The sequence below is a fragment of the Cetorhinus maximus genome, unplaced genomic scaffold (assembly GCF_964194155.1).
Source record: "Cetorhinus maximus unplaced genomic scaffold, sCetMax3.hap1.1 HAP1_SCAFFOLD_344, whole genome shotgun sequence".
In the NCBI taxonomy this organism is placed as follows: domain Eukaryota; kingdom Metazoa; phylum Chordata; class Chondrichthyes; order Lamniformes; family Cetorhinidae; genus Cetorhinus; species Cetorhinus maximus.
Genome location: NW_027596291.1, coordinates 388263 through 409676, shown reverse-complemented (window position 1 = coordinate 409676; position 21414 = coordinate 388263). Strand labels below are relative to the sequence as shown.

The following is a 21414-nucleotide window of genomic DNA, read 5'->3' as shown; positions in this document are numbered from 1 at the left end:
GTTCAGAGTCAGGCTGCCCGACTCCCCGTGAATGGATCCCTGGGTCAGTCAGTCTCCCTGTCCATGGAGATCTCACATGGATCGAAGATTGACCAGATTGAATGGAAAAGAACTTCACCCAGAATCAAAATAGCGAGATGGGTAAATGGGATCATTAAATATTTTGGTAATGAGGAGTTCAAGAAACGGATTAAACTCCATCCAGAGGATTTCAGTCTGCAAATCAGTGATTTACAGAGAGAGGACGCTGGGGTCTGTGAGGTTTCTGTTACTCTATATTCAGGAGATGAATCTTCACGGACGGTAAAACTGGACGTGTACGGTGAGTGAGATTCTATCTGACACCCCTGCCTTTTACCCGTTGCTGAAACTTATCACATTCCTGTTTGGGGAGAGATATTTCCCGATTTCTTCAATTGCTCTGTCCTGGATTTACTGTTCAGGTAGAGGGGGTGTGGCTCTCTCAGGCTGGGGAAAATTCCCCAATGTTGGAATGTCCGAAATATTAGCGACGAGTTCATTCACCCCCACAAACCTCTTCCATCATTCAAAAACCTCATGGCTGCTCTTTGCCCTTGTCTCCACACTCCCCCTGGATCCCACTCTCTCTAGATTCACTCAGGGTCTGTAAATCTATCCAGCTCCGTCTTGAATCTACTCAAAGACTGAGCATCCACTGCTCTCTGGGGTACACAACTCCAAAGATTCACAGCCCTCGGAGTGAAGACATTTCCCCTCATCTCAGTCCAAAATGGCCGACCCCTCCCTATCCTGAGACTCGGGCCCTGTGTTCTAGGCTCTCCATCCAGAGGGGAACAGCATCTCAGCAGCAGAATTCGAGACAACCACAGTCTGTAACCTCATGGCCCGGCATCTCCCCCAGCTTCGGGTCCTTATAGACAGCACGGAGAGGCTTAGAGGCTGAAGGCTTTTCACACTAGTTAGATCTTAGACTGCCTTCCTTTACACACAGCCTTCTCTCCTTTGTACATATTTTTGCCTTTGAATGCAAATTCCCATTGTTTCGCTTTGTCTTCGGACTTTACCTCTCTACTTATAAAAATTTATAGAACCAATTTTACCAGTAATCTTTGGGAAACTGTAAACACACTGTTTCTAAACTTCTGCTGGTTGAATCTCTCTTTTGCATTCAAGCCAGTCTAGTTTATTTAAAAATGCAAAGGTCCTTTTACACCTTACATTCTAAACTTCCCCCATATTTAACTACTTCACATTTCAAACCGAGCTTATCATCTAATACGTCAAAGCACCCAGACCAGCTGCTTTTAATTCAATTAATACACACACACACACACACACACACACACACACACACACACACACACAGACAGACAGACAGACACACGCACACGTACACACAGACATGTACACACAAACACAAACAGACACACACAAACACACACACGGACATACACGCACAGACACACACAGACACGCGCGCATGCACACACGCATGCACACGCGTGCAAACACACGCTCACACACACCCGTGCGCACACGCACACACGCATGTGTACACACATGCACACACACAGACACGCACAGACACACACACGCGCGTACACAGACGCACGCACACAAATGCACACACACGCACACACAGAGACACACGCGCACACACATACGCGCGCGCACACACGCACATGCACACATGCATGCACACATGCGCGCGCGCACACAGGTGCACATGCACACACACACATAAGTGCACACACAGGTGCACACACACAAACACACTGGCGCGCGCACACACACACAGACACACACACACAGACACGCACATACACACACACGCACACAGACGCACACACACACATGCACACACGTGCATGCACACACAGACACACGCACACAATAACATTGTGGTCATTACTATCTCTCCCTAACTGGAGGGTGCAGGGGGACATGCCAGGAGCAGCACCAGGCATACCAACAAATGAGGTGCCAACCTGGTGAAGCTATAACTCAGGACTACATGCGTGCCAAACAGCACAAGCAGCAAGTGATAGACAGAGCTAAGCGATCCCATAACCAACGGATCATTTCTAAGCTCTGCAGTCCTGCCACATCCAGTCGTGAATGGTAATGGACAATTAAACAACTCACTGGAGGAGGAGGCTCCACAAATATCCCCATCCTCAATGATGGAGGAGCCCAGCACATCAGTGCAAAAGATAAGGCTGAAGCATTTGCTACAATCTTCAGCCAGAAGTGCCGAGTGGATGATCCATCTCAGCCTCCTCCGGAGGTTCCCAGCATCACAGATGCCAGTCTTCAGCCAATTCAATTCACTCCACGTGATACCCAGAAACAGCTGAAGGCACTGGATACTGCAAAGGTTATGGGCCCTGACAATATTCCGACAATAGTACTGAAGACTTGTGCTCCAGAACTTGCCGTGCCCCTAGCCAAGCTGTTCCAGTACAGCTACAACACTGGCATCTACCCGGGTATGTGGAAAATTGCCCAGGTATGTCCTGTACACAAAAAGCAGGACAAATCCAACCTGGCCAATTACCGCCCCATCAGTCTACTCTCCATCATCAGTAAAGTAATGGAAAGGGTCATCAACAGAGCTATCAAGCAGCACTTGCTTAGCAATAACTTGCTCACTGATGCCCAGTTTGGGTTCTGCCAGGGCCACTCAGCTCCTGACCTCATTACAGCCTTGTTCAAACATGGACAGAAGAGCTGAACTACCGAGATGAGTTGAGAGTTACTGACCCTGGAAATCAATGCTGCATTTGACCGAGTGTGGCCCTGGGACATCACTGCAGGAGTTCCTCAGGGTAGTGTCCTCGACCCAACCATCTTCAGCTGCTTCATCAATGACCTTTCTTCCAACATAAGGTCAGAAGTGGGGATGTTCGCTGATAATTACACAATGTTCAGCACCATTCGCAACTCCTCAGATACTGAAGCTGAACATGTCCAAATGCAGCAAGACCTGGATAATATCCAGGCTTGGGCTGACAAGTGGTAAGTAAGATTCATGCCGCACAAGTGCCAGGCAATGACCATCTCCAACAAGAGAGAATCTAACCATCGCCCCTTGACGTTACCATCACTGAATCCCCCACTATTAACATTGATGAGAAACTGGGCAGCACCAGCCATATAAACACTGTGGCTGTAAACTTGCTCTGAGGTTGGGAATTCAGCAGCGAGTAACTCACCTCCTGAGCCCCCAAACTCTGTCCACCAGCTACAAGGCACATGTTTATTTTATTCATTCACAGGATGTGGGTTTCGCTGGCTGGATCAGCATTTATTGCCCATCCCGTGTTGCCCTTGAGAAGGTGGTGGTGAGCTGCCTTCTTGAACTGCTGCAGTCTAACAGGTGCAGGTACATCCACAGTGCTGTTAGGGAGGGAGTTCCAGGATTTTGACCCAGTGATAGTGAAGGAACGGCCGATATATTTCCAAGTCAGGATGGTGAGTGACTTGGAGGGGAACTTCCAGCTGGTGGTTTTCCCATCTATCTGTTGCCCTTGTCCTTCCAGATGGTAGTGGTCGTGGGTTTGGAAGGTGCTGTCTAAGGAGCCTTGGTGAATTCCTGCAGTGCATCTTGTAGATGGTATACACACTGCTGCTACTGTGCGTCGGTGGTGGAGGGAGTGAATGTTTGTGGATGGGGTGCCAATCAAGCGGCTGCTTTGTCCTAGACGGTGTGGAGCTTCTTGAGTATTGTGGGAGCTGCACTCATCCAGGCAAGTGGGGAGTATCCCATCACACTCCTGACTTGTGCCTTGTAGATGGTGGACAGGCTTTGGGGAGTCAGGAGGTGAGTTACTCTCCGCAGGATTCCCAGCCTCTGACCTGCTCTTGTAGCCGCAGTATTTATATGGCTGGTCCACTTCAGTTTCTGGTCAATGGTAACCCCCAGGATGTTAATAGTGGGGGATTCCATGATGGTAATGCCATTGAACACTAACGGGCGCTAGCTGGATTCTCTCTTGAAGATGGTCATTGCCTGGCACTTGTGTGGCACGAATGTTACATGCCACTTGGCAACCCAAGCCTGGATATTGCCCAGGTCTTGCTGCATTTGGACATGTTCTGCTTCAGTATCTGAAGAGTCGCGAATGGTGCTGAACATTGTGCAATTATCAGCGAACATCCCCACTTCTGACCTTATGATGGAAGGAAGGTCATTGATGAAGCAGCTGAAGATGGTTGGGCCGAGGACACTACCCTGAGGAACTCCTGCAGTGATGTCCTGGAGCTGAGATGACTGACCTCCAACAACCACAACCATCTTCCTTTGTGCTCGGTATGACTCCAACGAGCGGAGAGTTTCCCCCTGATTCCCATTGACTCCAGTTGTGCTAGGGCTCCTTGATGCCACACTCGGTCAAATGCTGTCTTGATGTCAAGGGCAGACACTCTCCCCTCACCCTGGTGGTACCCAAACTGGGCATCAGTGAGCAGGCAATTGCTAAGCAAGTGCCGCATGATAGCACTGTCGATGACTCCTCTCTGATGGTCGAGAGTAAACTGATGGGGCGGTAGTTGGCTGGGTTGGATTTGTCCTGCTTTTTGTGTACAGGACATACCTGGGCAATTTTCCACATAGCCGGGTAGATGCCAGTGTTGTAGCTGTACTGGAACAGCTTGGCTAGGGGCACGGCAAGTTCTGGAGCACAAGTCTTCAGTACTATTGCTGGAATATTGTCAGGGCCCAGAGCCTTTGCAGTATCCAGTGCCTTCAGCCATTTCTTGATATCACGTGGAGTGAATCGAATTGGCTGAAGACTGGCATCTGTGATGCTGGGGACCTCCGGAGGAGGCTGAGATGGATCATCCACTCGGCACTTCTGGCTGAAGATTGTAGCAAATGCTTCAGCCTTATCTTTTGCACTGATGTGCTGGGCTCCCCCATCATTGAGGATGGGGATATTTGTGGAGCCTCCTCCTCCAGTGAGTTGTTTAATTGTCCACCACCATTCACGACTGGATGTGGCAGGACTGCAGAGCTTAGATCTGATCCATTGGTTGTGGGATCGCTTAGCTCTGTCTGTCACTTGCTGCTTATGCTGTTTGGTACACAAGTAGTCCTGAGTTATAGCTTCACCAGGTTGGCATCTCATTTTTAGGTTTGCCTGGTGCTGCTCCTGGCATGTCCTCCTGCACCCTTCACTGAACCAGGGTTGATCCCCTGGCTTGATGATAATGGTAGAGTGGGGGATATGCTGGGCCATGAGCTTACAGATTGTGTTCGAGTACAATTCTGCTGCTGCTGATGGCCCACAGCGCCTCATGGATGCCCAGTCTCGAGTTGCTAGATCTGTTTGAAATCTACCCCATTTAGCACCGTGGTAGTGCTACACAACACGATGGAGGGTATCCTTAATGTGAAGGTGGGACTTTGTCTCCACAATGACTGTGCGGTGGTCACTCCTACCGATACTGTCATGGACAGATGTATCTGCGACAGGCAGGTTGGTGAGGATGAGGTCAAGTATGTTTTTCCCCTCTTGTTGGTTCCCTCACCACCAGCCACAGACCCAGTCTAGCAGCTATGTCCTTTAGGATTCGGCCAGCTCGGTCAGTAGTGGTGCTACCGAGCCACTCTTGGTGATGGACATTGAAGTCCCCACCCAGAGTACATTCTGCACACTCACCACCCTCAGTGCTTCCTCCAAGTGATGTTCAACATGGAGGAGGCACTGACCCATCAGCTGAGGGAGGGCGGGATGTGGTCATCAGCAGGAGGTTTCCTTGCCCATGTTTGACCTGATGCCATGAGACTACATGGGGTCCGGAGTCGATGTTGAGGATTCCCAGGACAACTCCCTCCTGACTGTATCCCACTGTGTCACCACCTCTGCTGGGCCTGTCCTGCCGGTGGGACAGGACATACCCAGGGATGGTGATGGTGGTGTCTGGGACATTATCTGTAAGGTATGATTCCGTGAGGATGACTATGTCAGGCTGTTGCTTGACTAGTCTGTGAGACGCTCTCCCAATTTCAGCACTAGCCCCCAGATGTTAGTAAGGAGGACTTTGCAGGGTTGTCAGGGCTGAGTTTGCTGTTGTTGTTTCCGGTGCCTGGGTCGATGCCGGGTGAAGCGGTTTGTTATAACTGAGCAGCTTGCTAGGTATTTCAGAGTCATCCACGTTGTCTGGAGTCATATGTAGTCCAGACCAGGTAAGGAGGGCAGATTTCCTTCCCTAAAGGAGATTAATGACCCAGATGGGTATTTACAACAGTCGACAATGGTTCCATGGTCACCATCAGACTTTTAATTCTCGATTTTTATTGAATTCAAATACCACCATCTGGGTCTCTGGATCACTACCCCATTCCCTTCCCCTGTGTCAGGAGTGTAAGAATAGACAGTCTGAACATAAAATGATCAAAATTGCCAATAAAACATTTAAATGGAACTGATGTGGAACAAAGCATTTATCACACAGTTTTCCAGCCTATGGGAAGCAGTGTATGAACTGTGATAAACCAAATCACTTCTCTAAGATGTGTAAATGGAAGAAAATGTACACGATTGACTCAGACACTGAAGTGAACTTTTCGTTGTTACAGTAACAACAAATTCTAAAGAAGACGATGAAAGTTTGATTTAAAAATTGCCAACATGATGGGGAATTCCAAGCCTGACCCAGGTGCACCAGCAAATGTCAATCCCATAAACCTGTACCGTAAGATAAGCACAGAAAAACAGCGAACTAAAACAACGGTGAAGCTGTCTCCTTATACAGGTGAAAACATTGCAGCAGAAGACAAGTGCACACATAATATATAGTAAATAAAACAGTCTCAAGCACTCCCATCCATCGTGCTGAAAACTCATGTCAAACCCATTCTCGGAGTCAAAGCTTGTGAAAATCTGAAGCTAATCAGGGGAATAGTGATTGTCACCACTGGTCACATCCTGAGCGAGTATAAAGATGTGTTCCCGGGGATCAGCTGCCTAAAAGGAGAACACACCATCAAGATTGACGAAACTGTGACCCCCCAAAATACACCCGCCTGGGAGAATGGCGGTAACTCTGAGAGGGGGACTGAAAGCAGAGTTGGACAGAATGGAGAAACTTCACATCAGCAAGAAAATTGAAGAACGGACAAAGTGGGTTAATCCCATTGTAATTGTAGGAAAATCCGATGGGAACCCGCGAGTCTGTCTGGATCCCAGAGACCTAAACCAGGCAGTACAAAGAGAGCGTTACCAGCTGTCCACAGAGGAAGAGATGATGTGTAAACTCGCTGATGCTAAATACTATTCAGTCTTGGATGTGAGTTCAGGCTTCTGGCAGGTCACACTGGATGGACACAGCTTCTGTCTCTGTACTTTCAGACGATACAGGTTATTATGCTTACCTTCTGGTATTAATTCAGCTCCGGAGGTGTTCCACAGAACAGTGAAGCAGCTGTTTGGAGGGTTAGAGGGCATGGAAACCTATATCGACAATGTGCTGGTCTGGGGAGTCTCACAATAAGAACACGAGCCCAGACTGAGGCAGGTGCTGGCCAGAGTGAGAGAAAGGAACCTCTAGTTGAAGAAGGAACAGAGCAAAATAGGTCCCCATGAAATCCAGTACTTGGGGCAAGTGCTAACAAGTGAGGGACTGAAGCCGGACCCGAGTATAATCGAACAATTGTGGACATGCCCCCACCCCCCCGCAGAATGTAAGAAAGACTTGGAGAGGCTTTTGGGAATGGTGACCTACCCTGGGAAATTCATTCTCAACATGTCAGACTTGACAGAACCTCTCACAGAACTTGTACAAAATGCTGTGGGATGGCACTGGGAGCAAAGTCCCCAGGAAGCTTTGAGCAGTCTGAAGTGAACACTGACCCAGGCACCAGTGTTAAAGTTTTACAACCTCACTCAGCTGGTCAAGGTCTCAGTGGACACGTCAAAGTCTGGCCTGGGAGCTGTCCTCTTGCAAAATGAGGCACCAGTGGCAAATGTTTCAAAGGCAATGATTGAAACTCAGCAGCAGTAAGTACCAAATAGAGAAAGACATGCTAGCAATTATGTTTGGCCTAGAATCCTTCCATCAGTTTGTCTGTGGCAGAGACATGGGGGTAGAGTCTGATCATAAGCCTTTGGAAGCTGACTGAAAAAGCCCCTGAACTGTGCACCACCAAGAATCCAAAGATTACTAATGTGTCTGCAGAGGTACCAGGTCAGAGTTAAATACAATCCAGGCAAGGAGATGTACATCGCAGACACTCAGTCACGTGCAGACCTACCCATCACAGAGGAAGAGGATAAAGAAAGGGAAGCACAGGTTCACATGCTGACAAAGAACTTACCTGTGGCTGTAACCAAACTGGATGAGATCAGGGAAGTGACCAAGAACGACGCCATCCTGGGATTACAGCAGCAGATTGTGTAAACTGCCTGGTCCACACACAGGAGCGGAGCCCCTTCTGCTGTACAAGAGAACTGGAACCTTCGTCAGGAAGTTCCTGGAGCAGAAGGAATACTTTTCAAGGGAGGAAAGCTCATAATTCGTGCAACACTGAGGAAAGAATTGCGACAGCACAGACATGAAAGTTACCTCAGCACAGAAACATGCAGGAGGAGAGCTCGAGATGTAACGTATGGGCCTGGAATGGGAGCAGAAATCGGGGAAATGGGGAATGTGTGTGCCATGTGCCAAAAGTACAGTAAGTCACAACAGAAAAAACCACTTCAACCACACAGTGTTCCAGAGAGGCCCTGGCAGGAAATTGGACTGGACTTGTTCACATTTGACAGCAGTGAGCACCTACTAGCAGTCGATTATTACTCAACGTTTTTTTCAGTCTGTGCTGCTGTAAGACCATCACTGTAATAAATCATTTAAAATCTGTTTCTTCTCACCACAGCATACCTGAAGTGTTCACCTCAGATAACTGTCCACAATTCTCAGGCACTCAGTTTTGCAAATTTGGACAGGACTGGGAGTTTTGCCACACTATGTCAAATCCCAAATATCCACAACCCAACAGAATGGTGGAGCGTAACATGCAGACCTTAAATCACCTGTTGAAGAAGGTAAAGGTGGACGGAAGAGACCCCAAACTGGCTCTGCTGGAGTTCAGGGATAATCCATTAGAGAGCATTGGATCATCTCCAGCACAGCTCCTGATGGAGAGAAGACTAAGAACTAAGTTTCTGACTGGGCCCCAACTGTTATTTCCACAGCCAGTGACCGAGAGTGTGCAGGACCTACTCAAACTGAGACAGCAGAAGCACAAACAGGACCTTGATCGAGGGGCCCGACCTCTGCCTGACCTGAACATGGGAGAGACAGTGAGGATTTAACATGAAGGGATCTGGAATCCTGCTGTAGACACAGGAATCACAGGAGAACCAAGGTCTTACATAGTGCAGCCTCCAAACAGACAGCAGTGCAGGAGAAACCGCGAAATCTTATGGAAAGTAAATGAAACACATCCTGCTCTGAACCAGAAAGTATAGCTGAAGATCAAAATCCAGAATGTACCAGTGAAGCAACAGATAACCAGACAAAGCCTGAGAGACCTGAAAACTATCCAAGGGGTGATAGTGACACAGAGCTGGAGAAGGCCCCTTGTCCTTCAAAATCACCTGTGTTACCATTCAGAACATCCAGAGAGAGAATTGTCCAAAAAACTAGAAAGATGCAGAGATGAGTAAAATGCAAAATAGACTGATCAAAACAGAGTGAGAAAGAATAGGGGGGACATGGAGACCAGAACTGGGCGCAGTGCTCTAATTGTGGTCTAACCGATGGATATGGAGACCAGAACTGTGCACAGTGCTCCAATTGTGGTCTAACCGAGGGATGCGGAGACCAGAACTGTGCACAGCGCTCCAAATGTGGTCTAACCGAGAGATACGGAGACCAGGACTGTGCACAGCGCTCCAAGTGTGGTCTAACCTAGGGATACGGAGACCAGAACTGTGCACAGTGCTCCAAGTGTGGTCTAACCGAGGGATATGGAGACCAGAACTGGGCACAGTGCTCCAAGTGTGGTCTAACCGAGGGATACGGAGACCAGAACTGTGCACAGTGCTCCAAGTGTGGTCTAACCGAGGGATACAGAGACCAGAACTGTGCACAGTGCTCCAAGTGTGGTCTAACCGAAGTCTGATAAAGGTTGAGCATATCTTATCTGATTTTCAATTCAATCCCCTCCACAAATAATCTCCACTGCTGTGTTTGATGTGCTCATGGTCTTACTGACCTGCAGAGGTACATTTAGAGATGTCTCTGTCTCTAAGTAAAGATCCGTTTGCTATTTAATGCCCACCTCACTTATTGTTATTGAAATTAATTTCTTAATGAGGTGTCCATTCTTCCAGTCTATTTCATTTCTCTGAATGATGGGGAATTGATACACGTTTCCCACAATCAGACTCTTATTCTGAAGCAGTGCAAAAGGTCCCAGTTTAAACCTATTGCTAATCGTAATCCTGGACCCTCCACACAGTTGAACTGAACACAGAACAGATAGAGCGGGTACACTCCAGACCATAAGGGACACAGGGACCACTGACCAGAGTCATCGATGACAGTGAACCAGAGAAAATTCCCAGGATACAATCCCAAAACAGGGACATTCCCTGAGAGATGTTCTGTTGTGTGTTTGGGGTTGCAATGGGATTCTTTGTGGCTTGTCTATTTACCCAAAGACCATTAGAGGCGTCCTCTCACAAGGAGTGAATGAGTGGTTGTAGTGAAAGAGTATGTGATGTACATCCACCCTAACTCGTTATTTACTCATTACTATGTACACACTGGCACATCTGCACAAGGTTGGAACTTCACCTCCCTCCAGATCTCTGTCCCTCCATCATGTGGTGTTACATCATTTCATCAGCAGCAAGTGCTGCAGATCTTCACATCTCCCCAAGTCTTTTCCTGAATTTTTTTATTCGTCAATGGGATGCGGGTATCATATCCCTAGCTGAAGGTCAACCACTTTGCTGTGGGCCTGGATCTGGAGTGGAGTCACATGTAGGCCAGACCAGGTAAGGAACCAGAGGGGTTTTTATAACGATTGACAATGGTTTCATGGTCATCATTAGACTTTTAATTATTGAATTCAAATTTCACCATCTGCCGTGGTGGGATTTTAGCCCAGGTCCATTACCCTGGGGCTCTGGATTAATCCAGCGACAAGACCACTGTACTATCATCACCTGCCCCTGACTTGCTGCATCCTCCCACAACAGGGAGAGACTGAGTGTTTGTGATTGGAGTGAAAGTGTGGGTCACACTCTGTGTGATGTACATCCACCCGTTATATCCACACATGGGACCTGTTTGAACTCAGTGGATGAGGAAGCTGTTAAAATGCTGGATGGAGGAATGAGCTGGGATCAAAGTTGGTTTGTGAGGGTCTGAAGCGGGCGTGAGGGTACCGGATATTGAGGGGGTCACACAAGGGCCGACAATCCTTCCTCATGTGTCTTTTGTCTTTCGATCTGAATGTCAGAGCCTGTGACAGGAACAAACATCAGGATTGATCAGAACAGGACGACTTGCAACCTGACCCTGAGCTGCTCAGTGAACACAGGCGATGACATCAGCTTCAGATGGTGGAGGGGAGGTGAAGCATTGGGAAACGACAGCACCCATCATCTTTCCAAAACCGGAGAGGAGTTACAGCTTCATTTCACTGGGGAGCCCGAGGACAGTGTGTACAGGTGTGAGGCCAGGAACCCAGTCAGTGAGGGCACTGCACAGATCACACTGAGAGACGTCTGTAATGCAATTGATCCTGGTGAGTGTCACAGAGAGAGAAATAAACAACTGCATTCAGTTATTACACAGTCCAATGTTGTACCTGTCCTGGGAGTGTTTGATGGGTCAGTGTAGAGGGAGATTTACTCTGTATCTAACCCCGTGCTGTACCTGTCCTGGGAGTGTTTGATGGGGACAGTGTAGAGGGAGATTTACTCTGTATCTAACCCCGTGCTGTACATGTCCTGGGAGTGTTTGTTGGGGACAGTGTAGAGGGAGCTTTACTCTGTATCTACTCATGTGCTGCACGTTTCCTGGGAGAGTACATTAGGGCAGGGACAGGGGTTATGGGTGACAGGGCGTCCATGTTGAATTAACAACGGTAGGGTTAGTCAGTAACAGAGAGCGCTGGGGGGAGAGGGGTGACTGGGTAACAGTGTGAAGGAGCTGGATTAACATCAGTAGAGATACAGTCAGTAACAAAGGGCGCTGGGAGGAGAGGGGTTACTGAGTGACAGTGTGAGGGAGCTGGATTAACATCAGTAGAACTACAGTCAGTAATACAGGGTGCTGGGGAGAGTGGGCTTGCTGAGTGACAGTGTGAGGGAGCTGGATTAACATCAATAGAGATACAGTCAGTAACACAGGGCGCTGGGGGGAGAGGGTTTACTGAGTGACAGTGTGAGGGTGCTGGATTAACATCAGTAGAGATACAGTCAGTAACACAGGGTGCTGGGGGGAGAGGGGTTACTGAGTGAAAGTGTGAGGGAGCTGGATTAACATCAGTAGAGATACAGTCAGTAACACAGAGCGCTGGGGGGAGAGGGGTTACTGAGTGGCAGTGTGAGGGAGCTGGATTAACATCAGTAGAGATACAGTCAGTAACACAGGGTGCTGGGGGGGAGAGGGGTTACTGAGTGACAGTGTGAGGGAGCTGGATTAACATGAGTAGAGATACAGTCAGTAACGCAGGGCACTGGGGGGAGAGGGGTTACTGAGTGACAGTGTGAGGGAGCGGGATTAACATCAGATCAGATAATGTCAGTAACACAGGGAGCTGGGGGAAAGGGGTTACTGAGTGACAGTGTGCGGGAGCTGGATTAACATCAGTAGAGATACAGTCAGTAACACAGGGCGCTGGGGGGAGAGGGGTTACTGAGTGACAGTGTGAGGGGGCTGGATTAACATCAGTAGAGATACAGTCAGTAACACAGGGCGCTGGGGGGAGAGGGGTTACTGAGTGACAGTGTGAGGGAGCTGGATTAACATCAGTAGAGATACAGTCAGTAACACAGGGCGCTGGGGGGAGAGGGGTTACTGAGTCAAAGTGTGAGGTAGCTGGACTAACATCAGTAGAGATACTGTCAGTAACACAGGGCGCTGCGGGGAGAGTGGGTTACTGAGTGACAGTGTGAGGGAGCTGGATTAGCATCAGTAGAGATACAGTCATTGACACGGGGTGCTGGGGGGAGAGGGGTTACTGAGTGACAGTGTGAGGGAGCTGGATTAACATCAGTAGAGATACAGTCAGTAACACAGGGCGCTGGGGGAGAGGGCTTAATGAGTGACCGGGTGAGGGAGCTGGATTAACATCAATAGAGATACAGTCAGTAACACAGGGTGCTGGGGGGTGAGGGGTTACTGAATGACAGGGTGAGGGAGCTGGATTAACCTCAGTAGAGATACAGTCAGTAACACAGGGCGCTGGGGGGTGAGGGGTTACTGAGTGACAGTGTGAGGGAGCTGAATTAACATCAGTACATATACAGTCAGTAACATTGGGCGCTGGGGGAGAGGGGTTACTGAGTGACAGTGTGAGGGAGCTGGATTAACATCAGTAGAGATACAGTCAGTAACACGGGGTGCTGTGGGAGAGGGGTTAATGAGTGACCGGGTGAGGGAGCTGGATTAACATCAGTAGAGATACAGTCAGTAACACAGGGCGCTGGGGGGAGAGGGGTTACTGAGTGACAGTGTGAGAGAGCTGGATTAACATCAGTAGAGATACAGTCAGTAACACAGGGCGCTGGGGGAGAGAGTTTACTGAGTGACAGTGTGAGGGAGCTGGATTAACATCAGATCAGATAAAGTCAGTAACACAGGGCGCTGGGGGGTGAGGGGTTACTGAATGACAGGGTGAGGGAGCTGGATTAACATCAGTAGAGATACAGTCAGTAACACATGGCGCTGGGGGAGAGGGGTTACTGAGTGACAGTGTGAGGGAGCTGGATTAACATCAGTAGAGATACAGTCAGTAACACAGGGCGCTGGGTGTTGAGGGGTTATTGAGAGACAGTGTGAGGGAGCTGCATTAACATCAGTAGTGATGCAGTCAGTAGCACAGGTGGCTGAGGGAGAGCGGTTACTGAGTGACACTGTGAGGGAGCTGGATTAATATCAGTAGGGATACAGTCAGTAACACAGGGTGCTGGGGCGAGAGGGGTTACTGAGTGACAGTGTGAGGGAGCTGGATTAGAATCAGTAGAGATACAGTCAGTAGCACAGTGCGCTGGCGGAGCGGGGTTTCTGAGTGACTGTGAGGGAGCTCGATTAGCATCAGTAGAGGTACCGTCAGTAACGCAGGGTGCTGGGGGGCGAGGGGTTACTTAGTGACAGTGTGAGGGAGCTGGATTAACATCAGTAGAGATACAGTCAGTAACACAGGGTGCTGGGTATGAGAGGGGTTACTGAGTGACAGTGTGAGGTTTGATGGCGCTGTTTTCACATCAGTTGAGATACAGACTGTAACACAGGGCGCTGGGGGAGAGGGGTTACTGAGTGACTGTGTGAGGGAGCTGGATTAGAATCAGTAGAGATACAGTCAGTAACACTGGGCGCTGGGGGAGAGGGGTTACGGAGTGAAAGTGTGAGGGAGCTGGATTAGCATCAGTAGAGATACAGTCAGTAACACAGGGTGCTGGGGGTGTGGGGTTACTGAGTGAGTGTGAGGGAGCTGGATTAACATCAGTGGAGATATAGTCAGTAACACAGGGCGCTGGGGGAGAGGGGTTACTGAGTGACAGTGTGAGGGAGCTGGATTAACATCAGTAGAGATACAGTCACTAACACAGGTTTTTGGGGGTTGAGGTGTTTTTGAGAGTCAGTGAGAGGGAGCTGGATTAACATCAGCAGAGCTACATTCAGTTACACAGGGCGCTGGGGGTGTGGGGTTACTGAGTGAAACTGAGAAGGACCTGGATCCACATCAGTAGAGATACAGTCAGTAACGCAGGACACTGGGGGCAGAGGGTTTACTGAGTGACAATGTGAGGGTGCTGGATTAACATCAGTAGAGATACAGTCAGTAACACAGGGTCCTGGGGGAGAGGGGTTACTGAGTGACAGTGTGAGGCAGGTGGATTAACATCAGTAGTGATACAGTCAGTAACACAGGGCGCTGGGGGAGAGGGGTTACTGAGTGACAGTGTGAGGGAGCTGGATTAACATCAGTAGAGATACAGTCAGTAACACTGGGCGTTGGGGGAGATTAGTTACTGAGTTACACTGTGAGGGAGCAGGATTAACATCGGTAGAGATACATTCAGTAACACAAGGCGCTGGGGGAGAGGGGTTACTGAGTGACAGGGTGAGGGAGCAGGATTAACATCAATAGAGATGCAGTCAGTAACACAGGGTGCTGGGTATGAGATGGGTTACTGAGTGACAGTGTGAGGAAGCTGGATTAACATCAGTTGAGATACAGTCAGTAACACAGGGCGCTGGGGGACAGGGTTTGCTGATGACAGTGTGAGGGAGCTGGATTAACATCAATTGAGATACAGTCAGTAACACAGGGTGCTGGGGGGAAAGGTGTTACTGAGTGACAGTGTGAGGGAGCTAGATTCACATCAGTAGAGATACAGTCAGTAACACAGGGCGCTGGGGGGAAAGGTGTTACTGAGTGACAGTGTGAGGGAGCTGGATTAACATCAGTAGAGATACAGTCAGTAACACAGGATGCTGGGGGAGAGGGGTTACTGAATGACAGTGTTTTGGAGCTGGACTAACATCAGTAGAGATACAGTCAGTAACACAGGGCGCTGGGGGGTGAGGGGTTACTGAGTGACAGGGTGAGGGAGCTGGATTAACATCAGTAGAGATACAGTCAGTAACACGGGGTGCTGTGGGAGAGGGGTTAATGAGTGACCGGGTGTTGGAGCTGGATTAACATCAGTAGAGATACAGTCAGTAACACAGGGCGCTGGGGGGTGAGGGGTTACTGAGTGACAGTGTGAGGGAGCTGGATTAACATCAGTAGAGATACAGTCAGTAACACAGGGCGCTGGGGGGTGAGGGGTTACTGAGTGACAGTGTAAGGGAGCTGGATTAACATCAGTAGAGATACAGTCAGTAACACAGGGCGCTGGGGGGAGAGGGGTTACTGAGTGACAGTGTGAGGGAGCTGGATTAGCATCAGTAGAGATACAGTCAGTAACCCAGGGCGCTGGGGGGAGAGGGGTTACTGAGTGACAGTGTGAGTGAGCTGGATTAACATCAGTAGAGATACAGTCAGTAACACAGGGATCTGGGGGAGTGGGGTTACTGAATGACAGTGTGAGGGAACTGGATTAACATCAGTAGAGTTACAGTCAGTAACACAGGGTGCTGGGGGGAGAGGGGTTACTGAGGGACAGTGTGAGAGAGCTGGATTAACATCAGTAGAGATACAGTCAGTAACACAGGGTGCTGGGGGAGTTTAGTTACTGAGTGACAGTGTGAGGGAGCGGGATTAACATCAGATCAGATAAAGTCAGTAACACAGGGCGCTGGGGGAGAGGGGTTACTGAGTGAAAGTGTGAGGGAGCTGGATTAACATCAGTAGAAATACAGTCAGTAACACAGGGCGCTAGGGGAGAGGGGTTACTGAGTGACAGTGTGAGGGAGCTGGATTAACATCAGTAGAGATACAGTCAGTAGCACAGGGCGCTAGGGGAGAGGGGTTACTGAGTGACAGTGTGAGGGAGCTGGATTAACATCAGTAGAGATTCATTCAGTAACACAGGGTGCTCGGGGAGAGGGGTTACTGAGTGATAGTGTGAGGCAGCTGGATTAACATCAGTAGAGATACAGTCAGTAACACAGGGCGCTGGGGGGAGAGGGGTTACTGAGTGACAGTGTGAGGGAGCTGGATTAACATCAATACAGATACAGTCAATAACATAGGGCGCTGGGGGAGAGGGGTTACTGAGTGAAAGTGTGAAGGAGCTGGATTAACATCAGTAGAGATACAGTCAGTAACAAAGGGCGCTGGGGGTTGAGGGTTATTGAGAGACAGTGTGAGGGACCTGCATTAGCATCAGTAATGATGCAGTCAGTAGCACAGGGCGCTGGGGGAGAGGGGTTACTGAGTGACAGTGTGAGGGAGCTGGATTAACATCAATAGAGATACAGTCAGTAACACAGGATGCTTGGGGAGAGAGGTTACTGAGTGACAGTGTGAGGGAGCGGGATTAACATCAGGTCAGATAATGTCAGTAACACAGGGCGCTGGGGGAGAGGGGTTACTGAGTGACAGTGTGAGAGAGCTGGATTAACATCAGTAGATATTCAGTCAGTAACAGAGGGTGCTGGTGGAGACGGGTTCCTGAGTGACAGTGTGCGGGAGCTAGATTAACATCAGTAGAGATACAGTCAGTAACACAGGATGCTGGTGGAGAGGGGTTACTGAGTGACTGTGTGAGGGAGCTGGATTAACATCAGTAGAAATACAGTCAGTAACACGGGGTGTTGGGGGAGAGGAGTTACTGAATGACTGTGTGAGGTAGCTGGACTAACATCAGTAGAGATACAGTCAGTAACACAGGGCGCTGGGTGAGAGGTGTTACTGAGTGACAGTGTGAGAGAGCTGGACTAACATCATTAGAGATACAGTCAGTAACACAGGGTGCTGGGGGGAGAGGGGATACTGAGTGATAGTCTGAGGGTGATGGATTAACATCAGTAGAGATTCAGTCAGTAACACAGGGCGCTGGGGGAGAGGGGTTACTGAGTGACAGTGTGAGGGAGCTACATTAACATCAGTAGAGATACAGTCAGTAACACAGGGTGGTGGGGGAGAGGGGTTACTGAGTGACAGTGTGAAGGAGCGGGATTAACATCAGTAGAGATACAGTCAGTAACACAGGGTGGTGGGGGAGAGACGTTACTGAATGACAGTGTGAAGGAGCGGGATTAACATCAGTAGAGATACAGTCATTAACACAGGGTGCTGGGGGGAGAGTGGTTACTGAGTGACAGTGTGAGGGAGTGGGATTAACATCAGATCAGATAAAGTCAGTAACACAGGGCGCTGGGGGAAAAGGTGTTACTGAGTGACAGTGTGAGGGAGCTGGATTAACATCAGTAGAGATACAGTCAGTAACACAGGGTGCTGGGGGGAGAGGGGTTACTGAGTGACAGTGTGAGGGAGCTGGATTAACATCAGTAGAGATACAGTCAGTAACACAGGGTGCTGGGGGGAGAGGGTTTACTGAGTGACAGTGTGAGGGAGCTGGATTAACATCAGTAGAAATACAGTCAGTAACACAGGGCGCTGGGGGAGAGGGGTTACTGAGTGACAGTGTGAGGGAGCTGCATTAACATCAGTAGAGATACAGTCAGTAACACAGGGCGCTGAGGGAGCGGGGTTTCTGAGTGACTGTGTGAGGGAGCTGGATTAACATCAGTAGAGATACAGTCAGTAACACAGGCTGCTGGGGTAGAGGGGTTACTGAGTGACAGGTTGAGGGAGCTGGATTAACATCAGCAGAGCTACATTCAGTTACACTGGGCGCTGGGGGAGAGGGGTTACTGAGTGACAGTGTGAGGGAGCAGGATTAACATCAGTAGAGATACCGTCAGTAACACAGGGTGCTGGGTATGAGATGGGTTACTGAGTGACAGTGTGAGGAGTGAGGGCGCTGTTTTAACATCTGTTTAGGTACAGACTGTAACACAGGGCGCTGGGGTAGAGTGGTTACTGAGTGACTGTGTGAGGGAGCTGGATTTGAATCAGTAGAGATACAGTCAGTAACACTGGGCGCTGGGGTAGAGGGGTTACTGAGTGACAGTGTGAGAGAGCTGGTTTAGCATCAGTAGAGATACAGTCAGTAACACAGGGCGCTGGGGGGAGAGGGGTTACTGAGTGACAGTGTGAGGGAGCTGGATTAACATCAGTAGAGATACAGTCAGTAACACAGGGCGCTGGGGGGGAGAGGGGTTACTGAGTGACAGTGTGAGGGAGCTGGATTAAGATCAGTAGAGATACTGTCAGTAACACAGGGCGCTGGGGGGAGAGGGGTTACTGAGTGACAGTGTGAGGGAGCTGGATTAACATCAGTAGAGATACAGTCAGTAACACAGGGCGCTGGGGGGGAGAGGGGTTACTGAGTGACAGTGTGAGGGAGCTGGATTAACATCAGTAGAGACCCAGTCAGTAACACAGGGCGCTGGGGGGGAGAGGGGTTACTGAGTGACAGTGTGAGGGTGCTGGATTAGCTTCAGTAGAGACCCAGTCAGTAACACAGGGTGCTGGGGGGAGAGGGGTTACTGAGTGAAAGTGTGAGGGAGCTGGATTAAGATCAGTAGAGATACAGTCAGTAACACAGTGTGCTGGGGGACAGGGTTTGCTGATGACAGTGTGAGGGAGCTGGATTAACATCAATTGAGATACCGTCAGTAACACTGTGTGCTGGGGCGAGAGGGGTTACTGAGTGACAGTGTGAGGGAGCTGGTTTTGAATCAGTAGAGATACAGTCAGTAACACAGGGTGCTGGGCGGAGAGGGGTTACTGAGTCACAGGGTGAGGGAGCTGGATTAACATCAGTAGAGATACAGTCAGTAAAACAGGGTGTTGGGGGAGATTAGTTACTGAGTGACACTGTGAGGGAGCTGGATTAACATCGGTAGAGATACAGTCAGTAACTCAGGGTGATGGGGGAGATGGGTTACGGAGTGACAGTGTGAGGGAGCTGGATTAATTTATGTTGAAATACAGTCAGTAACGCATGGCGCTCGGGGAGAGGGGTTACTGAGTGACAATGTGAGGTAGCTGGATTAACATCAATAGAGATACAGTCAGTAACACAGGGCGCTGGGGGAGAGGTGTTACTGAATGACAGTGTGAGGGAGCTGGATTAACATCAATAGAGATACAGTCAGTAACACAGGATGCTTGGGGAGAGAGGTTACTGAGTGACAGTGTGAGGGAGCGGGATTAACATCAGGTTAGATAATGTCAGTAACACAGGGCGCTGGTGGAGACGGGTTCCTGAGTGACAGTGTGCGGGAGCTAGATTAACATCAGTAGAGATACAGTCAGTAACACAGGATGCTGGTGGAGAGGGGTTACTGAATGACTGTGTGAGGTAGCTGGACTAACATCAGTAGAGATACAGTCAGTAACACAGGGCGCTGGGTGAGAGGTGTTACTGAGTGACAGTGTGAGAGAGCTGGACTAACATCATTAGAGATACAGTCAGTAACACAGGGTGCTGGGGGGAGAGGGGATACTGAGTGATAGTCTGAGGGTGATGGATTAACATCAGTAGAGATTCAGTCAGTAACACAGGGCGCTGGGGGAGAGGGGTTACTGAGTGACAGTGTGAGGGAGCTACATTAACATCAGTAGAGATACAGTCAGTAACACAGGGCGCTGGGGTGAGTGGTTACTGAGTGACAGTGTGAGGGAGCTGGATTAACATCAGTAGAGATACAGTCAGTAACACAGGGTGCTGGGGGAGAGGGGTTACTGAGTGACAGTATCAGGATGTTGGATTAACATCAATAGAGATACAGTCAGTAACACAGGGCACTGGGGGGTGAGGCGTTACCGAGTGACAGTGTGAGGGAGCTGGATTAACATCGGTTGAGATACAGTCAGTATCACATGGCGCTGGGGAGAGAGGGGTTACTGAGTGACAGTGTGAGGGAGCTGGATTAACATCAGTAGAAATACAGTCAGTAACACAGGGCGCTGGGGGGAGAGGGGTTCCTGAGTGACAGTGTGAGGGAGCTGCATTAACATCAGTAGTGATGCAGTCAGTAGCGCAGGTGGCTGGGGGAGAGCGGTTACTGAGTGACAGTGTGAGGGAGCTGGATTAATATCAGTAGGGATACAGTCAGTAACACAGGGTGCTGGGGCGAGAGGGGTTACTGAGTGACAGTGTGAGGGGTCTGGATTAACATCAGTAGAGATACAGTCAGTAACACAGGGCGCTGGGGAGAGAGGGGTTACTGACTGACAGTGTGAGGGAGCTGGACTAACATCATTAGAGATACAGTCAGTAACACAGGGTGGTGGGGGAGAGGGGTTACTGAGTGACAGTGTGAGGGAGCGGGATTAACATCAGTAGAGATACAGTCAGTAACAATGGGTGCTGGGGGAGAGGGGTTACTGAGTGACCGTGTGAGGGAGCGAGATTAACATCAGATCAGATAAAGTCAGTAACACAGGGCGCTGGGGGGAAAAGGTGTTACTGAGTGACAGTGTGAGGGAGCTGGATTAACATCAGTAGAGATACAGTCTGTAACACAGGATGCTGGGGGAGAGGGGTTACTGAATGACAGTGTTTGGGAGCTGGATTAACATCAGTAGAGATACAGTCAGTAACACAGGGCGCTGGGGGGAGAGGGGTTACTGAGTGATAGTGTGAGGGAGCTGGATTAACATCAGTAGAGATACAGTCAGTAACACAGGGCGCTGGGGGTTGAGGGTTTCTTGAGAGACAA

The 21414-nt window shown here is 49.5% G+C and overlaps 1 protein-coding gene across 2 annotated transcripts in view; it reads left to right on the top strand.

Annotated features, from left to right (window-relative positions):
- Window positions 1-21414, top strand: part of LOC144673335 (SLAM family member 5-like) — a 39007-nt gene that overhangs the window by 1390 nt on the left and 16203 nt on the right. For both annotated transcript variants that reach the window (XM_078535228.1, XM_078535227.1), the window contains exons 2-3: window positions 2-322; window positions 11459-11746. In XM_078535228.1, coding sequence (XP_078391354.1) covers window positions 2-322; window positions 11459-11746 — 609 coding nt within the window. The remainder of the gene's footprint in view (window position 1; window positions 323-11458; window positions 11747-21414) is intronic.